Raw genomic sequence first — 24,479 nt, forward strand, 5'->3', positions numbered from 1 at the left:
ATAAAAGTCAAGGTTGGTTAGGCACCATCTGCTTCCTCTGAAACCAGGTGGGTCATTTTTCTATAGGGGCCAGCACAGATCCCTTCCTTCAAATGTTAGATACATTCTACATTTTTGCTGTTACACTACAGGCTTGCGGTTACCTGAGCTTGTGTTAGTACTTTCCTTCCCAAAAAAAGTGAAAATATTGGCTGGTTTCCAATCCATTGGGACCGCTTCGGTGGTCCTACTGATAGACAGCAATTTCGATTTAATTCCCACCAATAGACTTGCAAAGCTTCTTCGCAGTGTGTTTAAAAGCAGCCTTTACTTCCTGATGACTCCCAGAAAAGGACAGCAACAAAATAACTTGGGGAAAGATAATTTGAACAGATCTCTCCTTGCCACTAAAGAAGCAAAATCTCTCTTCCTCCCACACATTCCCCACCCCCTCAATTGATTATAAAGTTTTGGGGTACTAAGCACCAACAACCACTTCCTATATTTAATATTGCATTATTCAAACTCTGCCATACTGTATGAGAAATGCAAGTTCCAATAAATTTATAACACTCCCATTTGATGCAAGGCCAGTTACCTACCGTGCTCTTGGAACAGTTGAGGTATAAATTCTGCAGCAAGCTCCCATCTCTCAGAGCATTGCGAAGGAGTTTCGTTCTCTTTATCTTCGGCAACCTCCTCCTCCTCCAGCTGCATGCCAAAACGCTCAGTATTTCTACCCAGGTGAGGGAACCTTGAGACAGCAGGTTCAGAACCACGTCGACCCCAAGTGGCCTTTGCAGTAGTGGAGTGGACAGTATGTTCTACAGCATGGGAAGGCTGGGAAAATCCTGCCGGCATTCGCTGAATAGCAGGAGCAGAGCTCCGTCGGTTTCCTCCTCCAGTGCGGTTGCTAGATTCCACACCATGGTAACTCTGGGATGATTCTCCGGCCGTCAGCTGAAGGGCAGGCGCAGAACCACGTCTGCTCCCGGATGACCATCGTACAGTCGGTCTGATGTGTTGGTATCTGATGATATTTTTAGGCATTGCTCATTAATGCATTTTAATACAACCTCATACAAAACAGTCTTCAGAAAAGTAAAACATTGAACATCAAGTCCCAGATTGCTACAAAACTACATATATAACCAGCCTAGAATTGAACTCAACAACTCATTTCAATACACTTGCGGAAGGTAACCACCTGCTGCACCTGCATGCTTAAGGCAGCAAATGGTATGTTGGCCTTCATTGCGAGAGGATTCGAGTACAGGAGCAAGGATGTCTTGCTGCAGTTGTACAGGGCCTCGGTGAGGCCACACCTTGAGTATTGTGTGCAGTTTTGGTCGCCTTATCTGAGGAAGGATGTTCTTGACATGGAGGGAGTGCAGCGAAGATTCACCAGACTGATACCTGGGATGGCAGGAATGACATATGGAGAGAGATTGGGGCAATTAGGCTTATATTCGCTAGAGTTTAAGAATGAGAGGGGATCTCATTGAAATTTATAAAATTCTAACAGGACTAGTAACAATACTGTGGAGGAGGAATTCCTGGAGTGTTTACAGGATGGTTTCCTGGACCAATATTTCAAGGAACCAACCAGAGATCAGGCCATCTTAGACTGGGTATTATGTAATGAGAAAGGATTAATTAGCAATCTTGTTATACGAGGCCCCTTGGGTCAGAGCAATCATAATATGATCGAATTCTTCATTAAGATGGAGAATGAAGTAGTTGACTCAGAGACTAGGGTCCTAAATTTAAATAAAGGAAACTACAATGGTCTGAGGAGCGAGTTGGGTAGGATTGATTGGGGAATGGCACTCAAAGGGTTGACGGTGGATAGGCAATGGCAAACATTCAAAGACCGAATGGATGAACTACAGAATTTGTTCATCCCAGTTTGGCATAAAAATAAAACAAAAAAAGGTGACTCAACCGTGGCTAACAAGGGAAATTAGGGATAGCATAAGATCCAAGGAGAGGACATATAAATTGGCCAGAAAAAGCAATAATCCCAAGGACTGGGAGCAGTTTAGGATTCAACAAAGGAGGACAAAGGGATTAATTAAGAAGGGGAAAATAGAATGAATGTAAGCTTGCAGGAACATAAAAACTGACTGTAAAAGCTTTTATAGATATGTGTGAAGAGAAAAAGATTGGTGAAGTCAAGCGTAGGTCCCTTGCAGTCAGAATCAGGGGAATTTATAATGGGGAACAAAGAAATGGCAGACCAATTAAATACATATTTTGGTTCTGTCTTCACAAAAGGAGAACACAAATAACCTCCCAGAGATGCCAGGGAACATAGGGTCTGATGAAAGGGTGGAACTGAAAGAAATCAGTATTTGTAGGGAAATGGTGTAAGGAAAATTGATGGGACTGAAGGCCAATCAATCCCCAGGGCCTGATAATCTACATCCTAGGTTACTTAAGGAAGTGGCCCTAGAAATAGTAGATGCATTGCTGGTCATCTTCCAGAACTCAATAGACTCTGGAACAGTACCCATGGATTGGAGGGTAGCTAATGTTACCCCACTATTCAAAAAAGGTGGTAGAGAAAAAGCAGGGAATTATAGACTGGTAAGCCAGACATCGGTAGTGGGGAAAATGCTAGAGTCCATTATAAAAGATGTAATAGCAGAGCACTTGGAAAGCAGTGACGGGATCGGACAAAGTCAACATGGATTTACAAAAGGTAAATTGTGCTTGACTAATCTACTGGAATTTTTTGAGGATGTAACTGGTAAAATAGATAAGGGAGAACCAGTGGATGTGGTATATTTGGACTTTCAGAAGGCTTTCGATAAGGTCCCGCATAAGAGATTAGCGTGCAAAATTAAGGCACATGGGATTGGGGGCAAGGTATTGACTTGGATAGAGAACTGGTTGGCGGATAGAAAGCAAAGAGTTGGAATAAACAGGTCGTTTTCCGAGTGGCAGGTAGTGACTAGTGGGGTACCGCAAGGATCGGTCCTAGGACCCCAGCTGTTCACAATATATATTAATGATCTGGACAAGGGAATTGGATGTAATATCTCCAAATTTGCAGACGACACAAAGCTGGGTGGGAGGGTATGCTGTGAGGAGGATGTCGTGAGTACGATTTGGACAGGTTGGGTGATTGGGCAGAAACATGGCAAATGCACTATAATGTGGATAAATGTGAGGTTATCTACTTTGGTGGCAAAAACAGAAAGGCAGATTATTTGAATGGCAATAGATTGGGAGAAGGGGAAGTGCAGAGAGACCTGGGTGTCCTTGTGCACCAGTCACTGAAGGGAAACATGCAGGTACAGCAGGTGGTTAAGGCGGCAAATGGTATATTGGCCGTAGCAAGAGGGTTTGAGTACAGGAACAAGGATGTCTTGCTGCAGTTGTACAGGGCCTTGGTGAGGCCGCACCTTGAGTATTGTGTGCAGTTTTGGTTGCCTTATCTGAGGAAGGACGGTCTTGCCATGGAGGGAGTGCAGCGAAGATTCACCAGGCTGATACCTGGGATGGCAGGAATGGCGTATGAGGAGAGATTGTGTCGATTGGGCTTATACTCACTGGAGTTTAGAAGATAGAGAGGGGATCGCATCGAAACCTATAAAATTCTGTCAGGACTGGACTGACTAGATGCAGGAAGGATGTTTCTGATGGCCGGGGAGTCCAGAACCAGGGGTCATAGTCTAAGGATAAGGGGTAAGCCATTTAGGACTGAAATGAGGAGGAATTTCTTCACCCAGAGAGTGGTGAACCTGTGGAATTCTCTGCCACAGAGGGAGGTGGAGGCCAGTTCATTAAATATATTCAAGAAGGAGTTAGATATATTTCTTAAGGCTAAAGGGATCAAGGGATATGGGGAGAAGGCAGGGACAGGGTACTGAATTTGGATGATCAGCCATGATCGCATTGAATGGCGGAGCAGGCTCGAAGGGCCGAATGGCCTACTCCCATCTTCTATGTTTTTATACACTTGGGTAGCAATTAAAGGGAAATTACACCTATGCTGGAGAATGGAACTTGCCCCACCCCCAAAATGACTTGGGCCTCCTAGTCAATGATAACTTAGGCCAGAGTAAAACTGCCAGTATGCTGCCCCAAAGGTCTAATCAAATCCATCCTCAGAACACTGTACTACCACTTCCTACAAGCAGCTATCCCCAAATCCAAGTGAGACATCCAAATTATGGGTAGTTATGTACTATGCTATGTGCCCATTTCTGAACTGATTTGAGGCAGCCCAGAGTTGGTTGAATTTCAACTTAGTTCCAGAGGTGAAAAGGACATCACAACATCCCGTTTCTCCACTCACCCCCAGCAACACCCCTCAAAAAAGTTTGAAGAGAATATGGTAGTGTTCATAAATCAAAGACAAGAAGGATCTCCTAATGATGTTAAGAAAGGGAATTTACAATTCCTGTGCAGGGAAAACAGCTTGGTCTCAATCACACTGAATGTTTCTACAATGTAGTTAATACATAATACTTCAACACAAACTAAAAGGCTTGTTAGTCTCTGCTGTGATTATCCCCTTTTAACAGCTTTCTGCTGGCACAGAATGCTTGCCACATTTGTCTACATAACAGTTGCTGTACTACAAAAATATTTACTACGTGAAGCACTTCAAAGTGTTTCAATGGTGTGATAAGGTGTGGTTAGAATGAAAATATTCATTCTAACAAATGTAAATCCAAAAAGAAGCATTCATAGCAAGTGTTTATTTAGCACCTTTAACATAGTAAAGTGTCCCCAGGTGCTGCACAGGAGTATTTTAAGATAAAAAATTTGACACCGATCCACACAAGGCTAAATTAGGAAAGGTGACCAAAAGCTTGATCAAAGTAGGAGGTTTTAAGGAGCATCTTAAGGAGGAAAGAGGTGTAGCGAGGCGGAGAGGTTTAGGGAGGGAATTCCAGAGCTGGGGGCCTAGGCAACAGAAGGCACAGCCACCAAAGGTTGAGCGATTAGAATCAGTGATGCTCAAGAGGGCAGAATTAGAGGAGCGCAGATATCTCGGGGGGGGGGGGGGGGGGGGGTTGTGGGGCTGAAGGAGATTACAGAGATAGGAAGGGGCGAGGCCATGGAGGGATTTGAAAACAAAGATGAGAATTTTGAAATCGAGGCGTTGCTTAACCGGGAGCCAATGTAGGTCAGCGAGCACAGGGGTGATGGGTGAACGGGACTTGGTGCGAGTTAGGACATGGGCGGCCGAGTTTTGGATGGCCTCAAGTTTACATAGGGTAGAATGTGGGAGGCCAGCCAGGAGTGCGTTGGAATAGTCAAGTCTAGAGGTAACAAAGGCACCGATGAAGGTTTCAGCAGCGGATGAGCCGAGGCAAGGGCAGAGACGGGCGATGTTACGGAGGTGGAAGTAGGCGGTCTTTGTTATGCTGCGGATATGTGGTTGAAACTCATTTCAAGGTCAAATACAACGCCAAGGTTGCGAACAGTGTGGTTCAGCCTCAGACAGATGTTAGGGAGAGGGATGGAGTCAGTGGCTAGGGAACGGAGTTTGTGGCGGGGACCGAAAACAATGGCTTCGGTCTTCCCAATATTTAATTGGGGGAAATTTTGGCTCATCCAGAATTGAATGTCAGACAAGCAGTCTGACAATTTAGAGACCGTGGAGGGGTCGAGAGAAGTAGTGGTGAGGTGGAGCTGGGTGTCGTCAGCGTATATGTGGAAACTGATGCTGTGTTTTCGGATGATGTCACCAAGGGACAACATGTAGATGAGAAATAGGAGGGGGCCAAGGCTAGATCCTTGGGGGACACCAGAGGTAACGATGCGGGAGCGGGAAGAGAAGCCGTTACAGGTGATTCTCTGGTTACGATTAGATAAAGATTGGAACCAGGTGAGTGCAGTCCCACCCAGCTGGACGACAGTGGAGAGGCGTTGGAGAAGGATGGAGTGGTCAACCGTGTCAAAGGCTGCAGACAAGTCAATAAGGACAAGGAGGGAAAGTTTACCTTTGTCACAGTCACAAAGGATGTCATTTGTGACTTTGATGAGAGCCGTTTTGGTACTGTGGCAAGGGCGGAAACCTGATTGGAGGGATTCAAACATGGAATTGCGGGAAAGATGGGCACGGATATTATGAATTCCTACAATTGCCCAAATACAAACCTGCAATGGTCTCCATAGAAGCAAAATCCATTTGAATAGTGCCTACAGATCTGGGACGACTTCTGCATAGTCAGATCATGTGAGTAATAGCAGCTATGTCCCCATTTGCAAGCTCCAAGGGCAAAGTTCCTGGAAAACAGACATCAATAAAAATTATTTAATGCTTCAAATCAGCATACTATAGATACCCAAGGTTAGCTGTTACTAGCCCTATACCTCACCAAGAGGTACAGTAGCATAGTGCTTATGTTACTGGACTAACGATCCGGAGACAAGTTCCCCGCCATGGCAGCTGGGGAATTTAAATGCAGTTAATTAAATAAATACAGAATTGAAAAAAAAAGTCACAAAAACCCATCTGTTTCACTAATGCCCTGTAAGCCCTCTGAAATGGCCTTACAAGCCTCAGTTGTACCGAAACCGCTACAAAGAAGCAACTCCCTTCCGAACAGCACTGTAGGAGTACCTTCACCACATGGACTGCATTGGTTCAAGGTGGCGGCTCACCACCACCTTCTCAAGGGCAATTAGGGAATGAATAAAAATGAAGATAGCAGCCATATGACAGCTAGAAACAGAAGCAAGGGAGATCCATGGTGGATTAATGTGGCTTGAGAGAGAGGTTTGATGGGCTGAATGGCCTTTTCTTGCTGTGGATTTTCTTATGAAAGTGCTTTTGAGACCAGGTAACAATGCATGCTCTATGGTTCTAAAAGTTCATCATTCCCACTGTGGCAAGTCTTCAGTCTGTCTCAAGTCTGTACCTAAAAAAATCATCTGCTCTTTAACTCTACAAATTTGGGGCATTCTTGATACTTAATAGTTGTGGGCAGGCTATGTCAGCAGACTCATGTCCCCCATGATCTGGAAGGCACCACTCCTTCCAAATATCTAGAAAATGATATGACCCAGGGATCACAACAGAAAACCCTTCCTCTGTACACCAACTACAGGAACACATCACATTCCTATAGCTGGCATACAGAATAAAGGTATTACAGCCACGACTTGATACTCTTTTCAGATAACAAACTGGGTGTACACTCTTACCAAATCAAGACAGACCAACAAGAAAAGCTAACAATAAAAGGAAAATAGTATTACTCTGTTCCTCAAATATGAGATACCCACTCAATTTCTCACTAAACATAAATATTAAAACAAGTTACTTACTATATCCTCAATCTAGTCTAACTTCCCTTGATTGGCTAGCATGGAAACTTTCCAAAAATAAATTAAAACACTGACTGCCTTAAATCTGGACAGTGATTTCCAATATAATTAAGATGCAGTCTTTGTCAGCCAACCAATAGTCCCCTTCTTTGAACGTCGCAGGAACAGCCCCCTATCCCAGGGTGTGGCTTATTCTTTGGCATGTGCAGGAGACTTGCAACCACCCTTACAGCTACCCTTAAACAGAAGCAATAGGTAATTGTATCTCTCATTCACTTCAGATCAGCAATTATTGAGCAGTATATTCAAAAAACAAACTTCATTTATATAGCGCCTTTCACGACCACCGGACATCCCAAAGCACTTTACAATCAATGAAGTACTCTTTTTGAAGTGTAGTCACTGTTACAATGTAGGAAACGAAGCAGCCAATTGGCACACAGCAGGCTCCCACAAACAGCAATGTGATAATCACCAGATGATCTGTGTGATGTTGGTTGAGGGATAAACAAACATTGGCCAGGACACCGAGGATAACTCCCCTGCTCTTCAATGACGTGGCATATGTTACGCTCACCTGAGAGCAGACAGGACCTCAGTTCAACGTCTCATCCCAAAGACGGCACCTCAAGAGTGCAGCGCTCCCTCAGTACTGCACTGGAGTGTCAGCCTAGATGTTTGTGCTCAAGTGTGATTTGAACCCACAACCTTCTGACTCAAGCGAGAGTGTTACCAACTGAGCCACAGCTTCAAGTGAAGGAAGAATTTATCATAACCTGTGTACCAGGCTGGGCTAACGGACAAGGCATCTCCAAGTACTACCAATGTTAGCAATCTTTAACACTGTTTAGAATTGCAAATGCCACCCTCCCAGATTAATTAACACTTCAGACAATCATTATATGGACCATAAACTCACACCTTGAAAAAAACCTAGCAGTCAAACTGCCTGGCTTGAGCCATTTGTTTTTCACCAAAAACAAAACAGTACTTTGAGCATTAACTCCTTCATGCTGTTTCTAGCAATTCAAATAAATGTGTTTTTTTTTACAAAAAGACAAAATCAATTTTTGCCAAACAGGACTTTGATTACCAAGGACACATTACAGAGTAAATTTAGCTGCTGTATGACATCAGCAACTACATAAATTTAACCTCTTACAACAGAAATATGAAGCAGTCTTTCTAGTCTTAACCAGAAGCAGCAGCTGGCTAAATTAATTGTATGCACAGATACAATGCATCTGCACACATCACCCCTGTATAACATTTGATTTTTTTTTTTTTTTTTTTAAAACTTCCTCTTAAATTATAATTTCAAGCAGTCTGCAAACAGAAGCCAAGGCAGAAGGAAAAGCCTTCTTCTTGCAAGAGTAATTGCGACACTGAAGCCTGATCCCTACTAACTCACCCGGTACATAGGAGATAGGTGCAGGAGTAGGCCATTCAGCCCCTCGAGCCTACTCCGTCAATCAATGAGATCATGGCTGATCATCCAAATTCAGTACCCTGTCCCTGCTTTCTCCCCATATCCCTTGGTCCCCTTAGCCTTAAGAAATATATCGAACTCCTTGAATACATTTAATGAATTGGCCTCAACTGCCTTCTGTGGTAGAGAATTCCACAGGTTCACCACTCTCTGGGTGAAGAATTCCTCCTCATCTCTGTCCTAAATGGCTTACCCCTTATCCTTAGACTGTGACCCCTGGTTCTGGACTCCCCCGCCATCGGGAACATCCTTCCTGCATCTAGTCTGTCTAGTCCTGTTAGAATTTTATAAGTTTCAATGAGATCCCCTCTCATTCTTCTAAACGCTAGCGAGTTTAAGCCCAATCGACCCAATCTCTCCTCATACGTCATTCCTGCCATCTTAGGGATCAGTCTGGTGAATCTTCACTGCACTCCCTCCATGGCAAGAACATCCTTCCTCAGATAAGGCGACCAAAACTGCACACAATACTCAAGGTGTGGTCTCACTAAGGCCCTGTACAACTACAGCAAGACATCCTTGTACAAATTGGCACTTTCAGGTATAAAACTTCAAACTACAGTACTGAGTATAGCTACTTTAGTTCAAAGCAAAATACACCACCCAGCACTACAAGCGGCAAAATTAACATGCAGCTCCAGGGAAATGCACTTCCCTCACTGCAGTGTCTTCTTCTCGGGCAGTCCCTCGGAACCGAAGATGACTTGCTTCCACATTAAAAATGAGTTCTCAGGTGACTGAGGAGTCTAATGCAGGACCTACAGTCTCTGTCACAGGTGTGGCAGACAGTGGTTGAAGGGACAGGTGGGTGGGGTGCTTGGGTTGAAGTGCGCTCCTTCCGCTGTTTGCACTTGGCTTCCGCTTGCTCCCAGCAAAGAGACTCGAGGTATTCAGCGCCTTCCAGGATGCCTCTCCTCCACTTTGTGCGGTCTTGGGCCATAGACTCCCAGGTGTCGGAGGAGATGTTGCACTTTTTCCAAGGAGACTTTGAGGGGGTCCTTGAAGCGTTTCCTCTGCCCACCTGGGGCTCTCTTGCCGTGTCGGAGCTCCAAGTAGAGCGCTTGTTTGGGAGTCTCGTATTGGGCATGCGGACAATGTGACCCGTCCATCGGAGCTGATTGAGCGTGGTCAAAGCTTCGATGCTGGGGATGTTGACTTGAGCAAGAACACTGACGTTGGTGCGCCTATCCTGCCATTGGATTTGCAGTATCTTGCGGAGGCAGCATTGGTGGTACCTCTCCAGTGCTTTGAGGTGCCTGCTGTACATGGTCCATGTCTCTGAGGCATACAGGAGGGCAGGTATTACTGCTGCTTTGTAGACCATGAGCTTGGTGCCAGGATTGAGGTCCTGGTCTTCAAACACTCTCTTCCTGCAGTGTAAACTATCAGACACAGCGAGCCTCATCGCTTGATTATTTTTTGGGTTGTTAAAGAAATAAAGAAACTTGCATTTATATAGTGCCTTTCATAACCACTGGACATCCCAAAGCACTTTAGTCAATTAAGTACTTTTTTGAAGTGTAGTCACTGTGGTTATGTAGAAAACATGGCAGCCAATTTACACACAGCAAGCTCCCACAAACAGCAATGTGATAATGGCCGGATAATCTGTTGATTGGGGGATAAATATTGGTCAGGACACCAGGGAGAACTCCCCTGCTCTTCTTCAAAAAAGAGTGCCATGGGATCTTTTACATCCACCTGGGAAAGCAGACGGGGCCTCGGTTTAATGCCTCATTCGAAGGACGACACCTCCGAAAGCACAGCACTCCCTCACTGGGAGGATCAGCCTAGATTTTTGTGCTCAAGTCTGTGGAGTGGGATTTGAACCCACAACCTTCAGGGACCCTGAGGAAGTAGTACTACCCACTGAGCAACAGCTGAGACTTAAATCAAAATGTGAAGATATTCCAAATTTCTCCCCCCCCCCCGAACAGATTATTAAAAGCATGCAAGTCTGTATTGCAAACTTTTTTTTTTAAACCTCCCTCCTATACAGATATGCACAAAACCGCGCTGGACATTGCACACAAACAAAAAAAAAACAGGTGGTAAACAACTTTCGGTGCGGGTTGTTGGGCATCCAGGCTTCAAAGCCAAGATAGACCTCCGATCAAAAAGCAGTGGCTAATCGGTCGCTGCACCTACTAAAAAAAAGTCCACCAGCAAACAAACAAACGAAAAGGCGCCAAAGCTGCCTTGGCCCTGCAGCTGCACCCCCAAAGTAGAAAGGGCGCCGAGCCCGGCTGCCCAGTGCGGGGCGCGCCGCCCGAGCCCCGGGTTCCCGAGCCAGCCCGAGCCCCGGGTTCCCGAGCCAGCCCGAGCCCCGGGGGGGAGGGGAGGGGAGGGCGCGCGCTCAGACCCGCACCTCAGCAACGGAAGGATTGGTGTTTAAAAAATTGATTTTTTTTTTAAGTTGTGTTTTTTTTCCCCGCTCGCTCTCGGGAGGAAAAGAGCCGGAACTTCCCTCCCCCCTCACCTGCACAGTTTACGCCTCCGACGCTGAACACTTTCTGACCATCCCTCCGCCATCCTCCCGCTTCTTTCTTTCCCCCTCCTCCCACTTGGTCAGCCAACAGTCCGGCGGCCCCGCTTCTCGCAGGCCGAAGGCCCAGGCCCGAACCCTCGACTCGCTTCGCCAGCGGCCGCCGCCTCCCGCTTATCTGTCGACCGACCAATCACTGCAGAGCAGTCACCCTCCCCCACCCGCCGCCGCGTGACCTTTTATAATCCACCAATCAGAAGGGGCTAGCGCCCCAATTGACCGCCTTCGCGATCGTAATAGGTCCCCCACATCAGCCAATCAGAGTGGACCTCCACTGTGATGCCAGGAGCCGCCAGATTGAAATGGTGATTGCGCGCGAACCAGTTGCTCTGCATCTCAGAGCCACGATTGCCTCACCCGTGGAAGGGTGGGTGCAATGCTGATTGTTTTTTAAGATCAGCCAAAAATAAAGGAATATGTGACGGTGTCACTGAGTTGCTGATCATAACTACCCAGTTAAGTTTCATAACCAGTAGAATTTTTTTTTTAAATACAATCCCTGGAAATCTGAAATAAAAACAAATTATTGGCTCTGTCTTCTGAGGAATTGATCTGCACCTAAAGCATTAGCAGGGCTATGCAACCCACACAATTGCACAGGGCCCCAAGCCAGTCAGCGGCCCTGAGCGGATCCAGTAAAAGTACACAGATGCAATGGTAATAGCTGATCCCTGATCATTATGACTCAGTTTGTAAAAGAGCCAACAAGGAGGAAACAAATAACAGAAAATGCTGGAAATACTCAGCAGGCCAGGCAGCATCCGTGGAGAGAGAAACAGAGTTAACGTTTCAGGTCTGGGACCCTCTCGCCACGGATGCTGCCTGACCTGCTGAGTATTTCCAGCATTTTCTGTTGTTATTTCAGATTTCCAGCATCCGCAGTATTTTGCAATTATAAGGGGGAAAAACAGCTTGGATTTGAATGTGGGCAATAAATGCTGGCCTTGCCAGTGACACCCACATCCCATGAATGAATTAAAAGAAAATATCAAATTTACAGCACAGATACAGGCCATTTGACCCAACTCGTCCATGCTGGTGTTTATGCTGCACACAAGCCTCCTCCCACCCTACTTCATCTCACCCTACCTGCAAATCCATCTATGCTATTCACCACAATTACTCCCTGTGCTAGTAAGTGCCACATCTAACCACTCTTTGGATAAAGAGGTTTCTCCGGAATTCTTTTACAGACTTATTAGTGATTTGTATTTATGGCCCCTAGTTTTGGACTCCCCCACTAATGGAAACATCGTCTCTACATCTACTCAATCAAATTCCTTCATAATTTTAAAGGCCTCTATTAGGTCACCACTCAGCCTTCTCTTTTCTAAAGAAAAGAACCCCAATCTATTCAGTCTTTCCTGATAGGATGATCAAATCTCCAACACAAAAGTGGATAAGGTTTTAAGTACCAGTGATCATAATATGATCACATTTGACATTACAATAATTGGAGAGGTTATAAAACCCAAATAAAATTGCCAAATTTTAAGAGAACCAACTTTATGTACTTGAGAAGTCTTGTCAGAGTGGGCCTGGAAGGTTTGAATATGGCTAGGAGAGTGGTGGAACTATAGAGTTTCTTCTAGGAGGTGATTCTAAAAGTAGTGTCGCAGGTTAATAAGGCCATAAAAAGCAAACAAAGCACTGGGGTTCAATTCTAGAGGGATAGAATTGAAAGCAGAGAAGTTATGTTAAACCTGTGTAGAACCTTGGTTAGACTACTCTTGGAGTACTGTGAACAGTTCTGGTCTCCATATTATAAAAAGGATATAGAGTCAATGGAGAAGGTGCAAAAATATTTATTAGAATGATACCAGAACTGAAAGGTATACCTATCAGGAAAGATTGAACAGGCTGGGGCTCTAATCTCTAGATTACCTGTTAGAGGTCATCAAGATTATTAAAGGGTTTGATAGGGTAGACATAGAAAAGATGTTTCTACTTGCAGGTGGGACCAGAACTAGGGACCATAAATATAAGACAGTCACTAATAAATCCAATAGGGTATTCAGGAGAAACTTATTTACCAAGAGAGTGGTTAGAATGTGCAACTCGCTACAATATGGAGCTGTTGAAGCGAATAGCATAGATACATTCAAGGGTAAGCTAGATAAAAACATGAGGAAGAAAGAAATAGAAAGATATGTTGATGGGGTTAGATGAAGAGGGGTGGGAGGAGGCCCATGTGGAGCATAAACACCGGCATAGACCAGTTGGGCCGAATGGCCTGCTTCTGTGCTGTACATTCTATGTAATGTAAAATGTAAGAGATCTGTGGGTCCTGATTGTCAAGAAATTGAAGCTAACGCAACAATGCTCGGTAGCAGTAAGTAAAGCAAATCTGATGTTGGGATGTATTAAAAGGTCAATATTGATCCAAAATAATAAGGTAATCCTGCTACTTTATAAATAGAATACAGTTCTGGTCACCGCAGTACTAAAGGAATATTGCAGCTATTGAAAGAGTACCGAAGAGAGTAGCCAGAATGTTTGAGGGTGGCGGGATTAGATTACGAGGAGCAATTATATAAATTGGGCATGTTCTCACTGAAAAGAGATTGAGCAGTGATATGATGCTGTTTTGGGATTCTGAAGGGACTAGTTAATGTAGACCATGACAAGCTGTTTCATCTTATCCAGAACAGTAGAACCAGAGGTCATAGCCTGCGCTTAAAGGGGAATAAATTCAAAACTAATCTGCAGAAACATAATTTCAGTCAGCGAGTGGTCAATCTGTGGAACAGGCTCTCTAGAGAGATGCTAGAAGCAGATAGTGTTGATTCATTCAAATGCAAATTAGATAGATTTATTTCAGAAAATAATTCTTTGGGTACAGTATGTGAGTAAAGTGAGACATGGCATATAGTAAGTGTAGCATGCTTGAGAGGAACAGGTGACTTGGACTCTTGGTTCCCAAAGCTTTCCACCACTGGCAATTTCCTCACTTCATGTCTGGTCTGTTGTAGACTAATTGATAGAGATCGATTGCCATGATTAGTCAACAACTCCATTATCGTTGTACCATGCGACTACTAGGATGGTAGAAGATGAACTAGATGGATCTTGGTCTTTTTATGCCTAGCAATTACTATTTTGTCAACTATTTTTATATTAACTATTGCAAATATGCCTTTTCACAATCATTTAACACCAGATTAAGTAGGGAGTATTTAGTACCATTGTCTAGTAAAATATAGGGGCTCCAAACCAAACCTTTGTACAGGGCTCCCTCAAGACAAATGCTGCTCCTGAACATTAATTTATCTTTTCTCTAGATTTTGCTGAATGTACCATGTGGTTCCAGCATACTTTGTTTTTATTTGTCTCCATAACTAGGCTGGTTATAGATGCAGTTTGCAATTTGCATTCTTGACCTCTGCCTGGTCCCATGACCAGTTTGCCTGATAATACTTTTCCATTCAAGTCTTTCAGTTAGCTTAGCTTTGGTCTTCCACAAGGTTTTTTTGCCAATTCGGACCCATTCCATTAATTTCCCACTGTACTGATTTTCAGCCATTTGGTATACTCCGTGGCACAATTTTCTCACTGTGACATACTTCGTTGCTGCACAGAGGCCAGCCTTTCTTCAAAGTTGGCCATTGATTCTCTGTTGCTTTATGACATCCTTCTTGCACATCATGGCTTTGCTTTTGCGCTTTCTGCATGGTGCAGCCCCCAGTATTATACAGAAGTATCAGCTGAACTTTATTTTCACTAATAGCACGTTACTAACCTGAGTCCTGTAGAGTCAGGCAGCTTTAACAATGACGATGTGGGAGTTCCACTTAAGGTGAGAGGAGATTGTGATACCAGGAGTAGTTTGGTAGATGGAACAGTGGGGAGCTGACAAGATAAAACTACCCAACAGTACTATGTACCAAGTAGATGGCCCAAGATTCCATGCCTCAAACCCATTAGCTGTCAACCTGCTCCACTTTTACTGCTTGCCCATATCAAGCTCCTTCACAATCTTACAGCTCTTGTATTGTACTTCATGTATACCCATGCACACAATGAAACATCTTGCTTTCATCAAACCACTGCAAGATAAACATGATCACTTACTGACAACCAAAAAGTGGGCTTCGGGTTGGGGACATGGCAGTCAGTGACCCCTGTAGTTCGCATAATCCACTTGTGCAATGACATACGTCACACTAATCATTGAGAGATAGATGTGCTGGCTATGCTAACTGATGCATCAGTCACTTACTTGATAGTCCCGACACAGCTCGTTAGATCCCGGGTAGTACAATATTGGGCGGCCCAGGGTTGCATGGCCAGCAGCAAGGCAAGTCCTGGGAAGGGAGCGGTCATCTCGTAGGACTGGGAGCCTGGGCTGCTGCAGCCCTCATTATTTTTGCGTGCCTGGAGAAGCACTCCTGGTCCCACAAAAGTAAATTTTTCATCTACCTTTGAGGGAATCCGCTTCTTGGCTGAAAGGTTCGACTGGGCAGAGCATCCACCCTGAATGCTTCGCGCAGTAACATGCAAGAATGGCTTTGGGGTCCGATCTACATAATAGGATCCCTATTTAAATATATTCATGATACTCCTGCCCAAGTCAGTTGGGCATATCAGCTGCCTATTAAACCAGCGGTAAGTCTACCGCTTTGATTTCAACTCCCTAGCTTCCATGAGATAGTGAGTCAGAATCCCCTCTTTAGTGAGAACTAAAGTGTTTTAGAGATTTTTCTCTTCCCAGTAAAATGATTTGCACCAGTTCAAACAACCACAGAAACTTCCAACCACTCATGTTTTATTCTGGATTAATTTTTATTTCAATTGCCTGGTCTTTTGAGGTAAGAGGCTTCAAAAATTATCTTTAACATTAGGTACAGGACAAGCGAACCCAACTTATCCACAAGTCACAGCGCCATTTATTATTTTCACATATTACAGAAAGCCTTCTTGTATTTTACACGAGTTTCTAAAATAGGTTATTTTGGCCCCATTAAACCTGAACTATTGATTTACATTGGCTGAGGTTCACTTCAGAGATTTAATTTTCAATAGAAATCTCAGTCTATAAAGGAACAACTTATGGAGGAAAAAATTTGGTGAAATGGGTTAATACAGCCGAGTGAGAGATGTATTCCATGGGACACTAACAAACCTTAGGAGAATTGGCCCCTAATGGTTGATATCTGCAGAATTTCAGCGAAGGGCATTACACACTGCAGTCCTTAATAGCAATTTTTAGTAATATATATGCCATTGAATGCTTTATGGAAGTCATGAATGACGCCACAAACATACCATGTTTCAACATAAAAATATGCAGTTTTCACGTGTTTAATTTTTCCAGCTTTTGCTTTGAAATTTAATTGCATGCTTCTTAGGACATATATAATGCACAACCTAAATACAGTATCAAAAAACCTTACTGTCCTGAGACTCCTGAGATGTGAAATAAAAATGGTGCCCATGACTACTTTGAGACATCAGTACAATGAACTAGAACATGAATGGATGAATAAAATATCTTGTATGTCTAGGCACCAACCCTAATTTGTTCTGTTCAACCATAATGGAATCCTTTCCTATGGAGGCAACAGCTAAATCTGAGTCTAACCTTTAAACATAGAATATACACATACCTTGTAACTGATATGGTCACAGCAACTATGTAAACAAGGAAGCTTGCCTGGGATGTTAAAATAAGCTAAACAAATCAAATTATGGTATTGAAATATTTCAAATAAATGGCACAGTGCTTTAAAGTCCTGAGTAGACACCTGTGTCCGAGTTTCCTGTAGGTACTGTATTGAAGACACGGTGAGTGAAATATCCCACCTATTCACATGTCCAGGCAGATTTAAAAACAGGGAAAAGTGCAAGTGTATATGATCACCTGTCCATGGGACAAGTAGAATTTGTCATGTCTAGTACTCCGGTTAAGATCAAACCACAAAGAATAGAGTTGGAAATACTAGTGTTGGCATCCATTGTGACATAATAGGGCAACTATTTAAATTGTGAAACTGTTGTGTGCATCTGCATCTGAAACCCTATCTGTTGGTTTTGGAAAATTTGAATTAGGGGACAAGTGATGCATTTCTAGCTCCGTGGCCAGAAATATATTCCCATTTTATAGTATTTCAATGGCAGACCTAGCCAGCCAGGAGTGTATAGTGACTACACCAGAAAACACCTGGTGCGAGAAAATGATTGAAGGAGGTAACTCTGGTTCAGTTTTATTATTACATTTGAGGGAAATGGCTAGGTCCTCTCATCTCTGACAAAATAAAGTACATGTTCTGCTGCTAGTAAGACGGTACAGCAGCAGACACTATCTGACTACATTGGTAAGTGTGATTTTAGCTCATCTTCCACCAACTCCACTAGGAGAAAGCTGACAGTTACTGACAGTTTTAACATTTCCGGGTTCCAACATAAAAACACATCCTTACACTGGAGTTTTTAGAAGCTCTTTTAGTACAAAAATACTATCAGTGCAAACAGCACTATGTTAGAACCACATTTACCAGGTAGTGCATAGCCCTATAACAAAAGTAATGAAAGGAAATCATCTTACTAACAAAACACACATGAACTAAACAGAGGCCTCTGTCTAAGTGACAAAAAAGACAATTAACATGAGACACATAGCCTGAAAAAATACATACGTTAGTTTAGCAAAACATACATGATAAAGCATATTTATTGCATCTCCCACAGACATAATACCCTAATAATACTAAACAAAAATGATTTTAAAAGGTTATAACCATTTGGTTCAAAAACTAATTAAATTGATATTTATAGTTAAATTAGTATTAGAGTCTATTAGACTAAAAACTTAAATCCATTTCCCAGGTGCCTTTTGCAATCATTGCATTAGGTTCATTACATGTGTAGAAATAATATAAAGACAGTTGGTGGAAGAGCTCTTTCAGTTTAAGAACGTAACAGTCAATTCAAAGACAAATACAGTTGTAATGCACCTGGAGGGCACTAACGCACTAATAACACCATTAGTGCACATTTAGAGTCTGAAGCAAATAGTCAAAAAGTGCATAAATCAATTTCAGACTTTTTGTTCTGGTTTTTTTTTAATGTTCCTCATATTTCTCCTGTCTGTCAGTTGCAGTTACTCATTGCCAACAAGTGATATTCAGCAAATATGCTTGACATCTTAAAAGGAAGCCTTTGTATTGCAATAGCCACACAAAATGTGATATTGGGATGGTAAAATACCTGTATCACATGATTAAATCACCCTGGTTTCCTTTAGACACAACGTCTCATCTGGAATCCATCAGGGTTATCATCGAAAGCTAAATATTTCCAGTTTAAAACTTGGGTAGCTCAAGAAATCACAAATGTATTTGGTATTTCCTTGTGAATTTAATTAGATGTAATCCCTTCAGAGAAAGTGTTTGGGAGAATAGCTGTCACATTAACAGTCTTTATAGTTTATTCATCATGTAGGCTTCCTCATTTCTACCAACCACCAATCTTTGCACTGTCCTTCTTCAACTCGAACAGGAAAACAGGAAACTCTTCCCGGTTTTCAAGTGCTGGTATTGCTCAATACTGACTCACAAAGTAAACTAATTAGTGATTTAAAAAAAAACCTGAATGTGTCAGTCAGGATATACAGAAATTAAAAAAAAACTTCTACCTGCTTCTGTATTCACACAGCAATTATTTTACCAATGAGAATCTGCATTCAGATTTTCCAGCAATCTCCCAGCAGAATTTGTCTTCATGTTGAATATGAATCATCAATGTTTTGGGGTAAAGCTCTCAAAATAATATGCTGTGTGAGCAGCATCTGGGCATCAACTGGTGTAAAGCAAGCATAGTGTCTACAACCCTCGATTATATCTGGCCAGGGTCTACTGGAAAATGTCAAACGGCAGTCAAGTCCTGTCTTGATCGGAGAAATCCATTACTACACCATTGTTGCGCACTACATACTTGGGCCTTCCTGCAAATGTCGTGGTGCAAGTATACATACTTGTTGCCCATTCCCTCCTCCCACCCATTTTACTGCTCACTGTGACGCTGGCCCCACACAATATAAATCATCATAGGACACTTCCCCTACATTTCTGTGGTTTATATAGTAAATAACTGAGCCTTGCAGACCAGGAAACACCAGGTTCAATCGTCTGAAGCGCCGAGTTTGGCGATCTCAAGTACAGTGGATTGGCAACTGGCCTCAGCAACCCCAGGGTATGGAGAGATAAAATTAGCCATGTTTCCCACTCCTGATCTCTATCCAGCACCCCTGCTGGAGGTTCACATGTGGATATGGAGTTAGGACAGGATTGGCCTCCACTTCGATGCTTCCTCTGCGGTCAAATCTTCACCGTCAAGGCTCAATGAAATATCGGGCCAATTGCACAAGGTGGTGGAGGGCACCTAGTGCTCTTGGAGCTTTACCTCAAGCAAGGAGTGAATGACTCTAGGAGAGGACTAGAAGGGGAACACTGGCAAGGGAAGAAAACATTTAAAACAAAAATCACACGGCATTAGGAGAAAAATAGATAAAAATCTCTAAAACAAATGTAAAAAATAAACAGAAAGATTATAGCTATTTGAAACAAACAGCAGCAAAACTCATTTCTGGATTCAGGTTCCATGATTTAATCACGTGTCACTATTACAAAGTCCCCTGTAACTACCCTTCTTCCCAGTTTTAAGCTCCAGAACTGGTACTTCTTTTCAGTCTTCATTATGTCCTGCAACACGCTCCATTGGTCAATCAATCAATCAATCAATCAATCAATCAGCTCCTGCTCAACCTTGCTGCATAACAACGACTGAACTGCCAATAGGCATCCCCAACTCTGAACGCACCGCCAGGACACATCAGAACCCTCTCCAAGTTCCTTGCAAAAGACTTAGCAATAAAAGAATTCTAAAATTGTAGCAGTGAAGTCAAAACTGCAACTGAACATAAAATACAAACATGGTAAAACTAATACTGCACGTTATTTTGTGGACCTCTGGAAAAATTTCCATTTATGGCTTAACCTACATTACTTATTGGCTGCGTATGAACTATCCAGGACTCAGTCAAATTTGTACTGAACTAAATTTAGTATGGGCTCTACTTTGGAACAAACTTGGCGGCGTAAACCTTTCTGGTATCATGCAGATAGAAAGCAAAAACCTGAATGCTAGAAATCGTAAATAAAATCAGAAAATGTTGGAAATGCAAAGCAGGTTCATCAGGATCTGAAAAATAGACGGTAACATTTTGAAGGGCCTACGACTGGAATTTGATCCCATTTTTTCTCTTTTCAAATGCTGATGGACCTGCTATGTATTTCCAATATTATCTATTTCTGAATACATCAGTTTTGTATTGATATATATATATTATCAGTGCAGTAGTTGATGTTGGAGTCTGCCAGCCAGTCAAAAAACCAATAGCTTGGAGACGCTGCACTATTGTTCTTGTTCTACCTGTGCTACCAGATTATTGAAGCATTCCTTGTTAAAATGGCTCCTAGAGAATTAAATTGCAGCATTTTCATAGCTATAGGAATTCAGTACTCGTCAGGAAAAAGAGTGTATACAGACACGCAAAAATCTTTTTAGAAAGTTGTTACAACATAGAAATGGGAGGAAAATAATAAATATGGATGTATCCTATGTACCACTGAGAGGCACAGCAGAGCACATACAGCAGAATTGATAAGGACATGTCAATTCCCCATTGGAGTGTACCAGGCTATACCAAATGAGCAATTTTCAATGCAGAAGGCAAACACAGATTTGGCAATGTAGTTACACCAGTTTTAACCAGATATTTCATTACTAATTAGCAAAATATTAGAACAATTTCATTGCTTCCATATATGGTAATATTTCACTCCTTAATAGAGTTCATGGCTATATTATTTTCCCCCAAAAAGTCTTTATGATGTAAATAGAGAGCCTCATTAAAGGTTCCTCACTAATCCTGGTGAGCATAGACTATTTGGGTGCATTTTACCACAGCGAGGAAGGAATGCTCATGTGAAAGGTCCAAGACTGTAAGCCTACTACAGATACCCTTAGAACAAATGTAAACACAGTCTGAGAGACGAGTTAGGTAAGGGATCAAATTTCTCCCAATCCTACACTTCAATGCCCAACAAGAAGTTTACAAACTTGCCCTCAATAGAGTTTGTTAAGCAGGTATAACTGTCAGATACAGGAGTGTGAAAAAAGTGACTTGAAGAGCTTGAATGAAATTCTTCATCATTAAAGAGAGAATTGCATTCATCTAAGCACCTCATCACATTTCTGTGAAACTTCTCAAAGCTTCACAAAGTCCTTTTGAAAGGCAGTAAATTATCTCCAAAAATGCTACATCAGAAAGAGTTGATGGCTAGCCCTGTAAATTTATGCACATTCTTAACTAAGTACTTCTTGGAGCAAGTTCTTTTCTACTACAGATTGTTATACAGTATAAGCTACATTAATTGCAGCATTTTATATAATTATTTCCATACCCTCTAATTATATCAAAATTAAGACTGGTAGAATGGATGTATACTGTTGGGCTCAACATGCTCAGTACCATTGGATAGTTATGCGAAATTTGCTTCTGACCAAGGTTGCATCTACCAAGCAGAGGTTTTAGTACTGTAACCAAGATCATAAATTACAACACAAAAATTTATTGCAGTACGTCAGTAGTGTTGTAAATGTGTACACTTTCCTACATTCTTCAGCTTTAATCATTATAGTTCTGTTCTGCTGACTTCAAATGAGTCAGCCGTAACCAGCCAATTGAAGAACAGAAAATTCAGAAGAAGAGTGCCTAGTTACAGATCTATTATGTATCCTCGCACAGACCTATTTTGATGAGAGTTCAATGGAGCCATGTCGGGGGGGAGGGGGCGGCGGGGGGGATTAAGCTGTATACTGAATGTGCAATGTTTATCAATACATGTCCTTATAGATCTCCTGTAGCAGTGGATGTAGTGAAGTGTCTGCTTCAGTTTTCTTAATCTTCTGGACAAGCTGCGCGTGCTCAGTCACTAGCTGGCGCAGGTCAGCCATTTTCTGGAGGAGCTTTGGGAAGAGGTATTGAGAGTCTGGATGGTTGGCTTGCAAGTGTAGGCTCAAGGCTTGGAGAATACTGTCCTGCATCTCTTCAATCTGCTTCACACTCATCAGCCCAGGACGGTCTACATCAACAGAAAAGGAAAGTCATTAAGGACTAATTTGTTAGATTTTTTTGATCTGGACTGATTGTCTCAGCTGAGACAGTGAAGCTCAAGAATAGAATACTTTCCACTTTATTCCTAGCTCTTTACTCTCCTTCCCTTCCCACATCTTCCTTGCAGGCAAACATTCACCTAAATCCAGAAAAGGTTAGCAGAGCCAAAGGGTCTATAAACCTGAATTCCAGCACAACCTCCTGAAGCTGGAAGTTAAAGCAACCTGGACAGGAACTGGAGATGTAGGGGGCACAAACTGACTGTATTTTACATAATACAGTGTTTGCATTTGATGGCATGGCTGCAGTATAAACAGGATGGGGATATACCTGTTTATACACTGTATGAATGGAACCGCGTTTATGTGTTCAACCATAAATGTATTTTGATGCTTTGGCAACATAAGATGTACCTTATCATGCCAATAAAGCGATTTGTATTGTATTGTATTGTATAGTGCCATTGGAGGAGAACCAGAAGGTGGTTTTCTGAGACCTTTCTCAGAGGCAGCAGTCCCACTGGCAGTGAATGTAAACTGCAGCCAATGGTGTTGCTGTATGCTGAGGGCTGCCATTTTTACAGACCATGAGTGGGTTGACCCTCAGGTTGCCTGTCGAGACAAACAATATAATTTTTTTTTTTTTTGCTCTATACTGATGGAGGTTCTGACTGGCAAATTCAAGATGGTTTTAAACTCTTAATCCCAATTCTGAGAAACTCACAGCCGGGAGCGGGGTCACAGTATTTTGTTGGATACATTTTCTGTAACCTGGCGTCAGACTCGTAAGATCCAATTATTGGTCTTACGGACACTGGGGTGTTCAAATTAAAATATAAAGCAGTTAGAGTTCCACAGGCACAGTCAGTCTTCTGGTAACTCACACAAGCAGCCTCAAGAACATAAGAATTAGGAGCAGGAGTAGGCCATTTGGCCCTTCATGCTCCGCCATTCAATAAGATCATGGCTGATCACCTCCACTTTCCCGCCCTATCCCCATATCCCTTGATTTCCCTAGAGTCCAAAAAATCTATCCATCTCAGCCCTGAATATACTCAACAACTCAGCATCCACAGAATTCCAAAGATTCATAACCCTCAGTGAAGAAATTCCTCTTCATCTTGGTCTTAAATGGCCGACCCCTTATCCTGAGACTATGCCCCCCTAGTTCTAGACTCTCCAGCCAGGGGAAACAACCTCTCAGCATCTACCCTGTCAATCCCCCTCAGAATCTTATATGTTTCAATGAGATCACCTCTCATTCTTCTAAACTCCAGAGAGTATAGGCCCATTCTACTTAATTTCCCCTCATAGGTCAACCCTCATCCCAGGGATCAATCTAGTGAACCTTCGTTGCACTGCCTCCAAGGCATACATGTCCTTGCTCAGATAAGGAGATCCCTGTGCACGGTACTCCAGGTGTGGTCTCACCAGAATCCTGTACAATGATACTAAGACTTCCTCACTCTTGTACTCCAACCCGCTTGCAATAAAGGCCAACATGCCATTTGCCTTCCTAACTGTTTGCTGTACCTGCATGCTAACTTTGTGTTTCCTGTATGAAGACACCTAAATCTCTCTGAACATCAACATTTAATAGTTTATCATTTAAAAAATATTGTTTTTCTATTCTTCTTACCAAAGTGAATAACTTCACATTTCCCCACATTATACTCCATCTGCCCAAGAGGCCCAAGCACTGATCCTTGCGGCACCCCACTAGTTACAGCCTGACAACTGGAAAAATGACGTGTTTATCCCTACACTCTGCTTTCTGTCCGTTAACCAGTCCTCTATCCATGCTAATATATTAACCCCAACCTCATGAGCCCTTATCTTGCATAGCAACCTTTTATGTGGCACCTTATCGAATGCCTTTTGGAAATCCAAATATACTACATCCACTGGTTCCCCTTTAACTACCCTGCTAGTTACATCCTCAAAAAACTCTAATAAGTTTGTTAAACATGATTTCCCTTTCATAGAACCATGTTGACT

The 24,479-nt window shown here is 42.7% G+C and overlaps 2 protein-coding genes across 3 annotated transcripts in view; both read right to left on the reverse strand.

The window, feature by feature from the left end:
- mkrn4 (makorin, ring finger protein, 4) overlaps positions 1–11,442 on the reverse strand; it is a 30,615-nt gene extending 19,173 nt beyond the window's left edge. Inside the window, exons 1-3 of one of the 2 annotated variants that reach the window (XM_086011474.1) lie at positions 11,241–11,442; positions 6,100–6,228; positions 582–1,009 (exon numbers count right to left, since the gene is read on the reverse strand). In XM_086011474.1, coding sequence (XP_085867600.1) covers positions 582–1,009; positions 6,100–6,228; positions 11,241–11,293 — 610 coding nt within the window. In that variant the 5' untranslated portion in view covers positions 11,294–11,442. The remainder of the gene's footprint in view (positions 1–581; positions 1,010–6,099; positions 6,229–11,240) is intronic. The other variant, XM_086011473.1, reaches the window with a different exon arrangement.
- A 4,612-nt stretch (positions 11,443–16,054) lies between these two features.
- Positions 16,055–24,479, reverse strand: part of LOC147105283 (peroxisome proliferator-activated receptor delta-like) — a 57,082-nt gene continuing 48,657 nt past the window's right edge. The window contains exon 7 of the mRNA XM_086011476.1: positions 16,055–22,450. Coding sequence (XP_085867602.1) covers positions 22,203–22,450 — 248 coding nt within the window. The 3' untranslated portion in view covers positions 16,055–22,202. The remainder of the gene's footprint in view (positions 22,451–24,479) is intronic.

Source organism: Somniosus microcephalus, chromosome 18 (assembly GCF_052327205.1).
Source record: "Somniosus microcephalus isolate GS21.2 chromosome 18, FLI_Smic_1.0, whole genome shotgun sequence".
NCBI classification, from domain to species: Eukaryota; Metazoa; Chordata; class Chondrichthyes; order Squaliformes; family Somniosidae; genus Somniosus; species Somniosus microcephalus.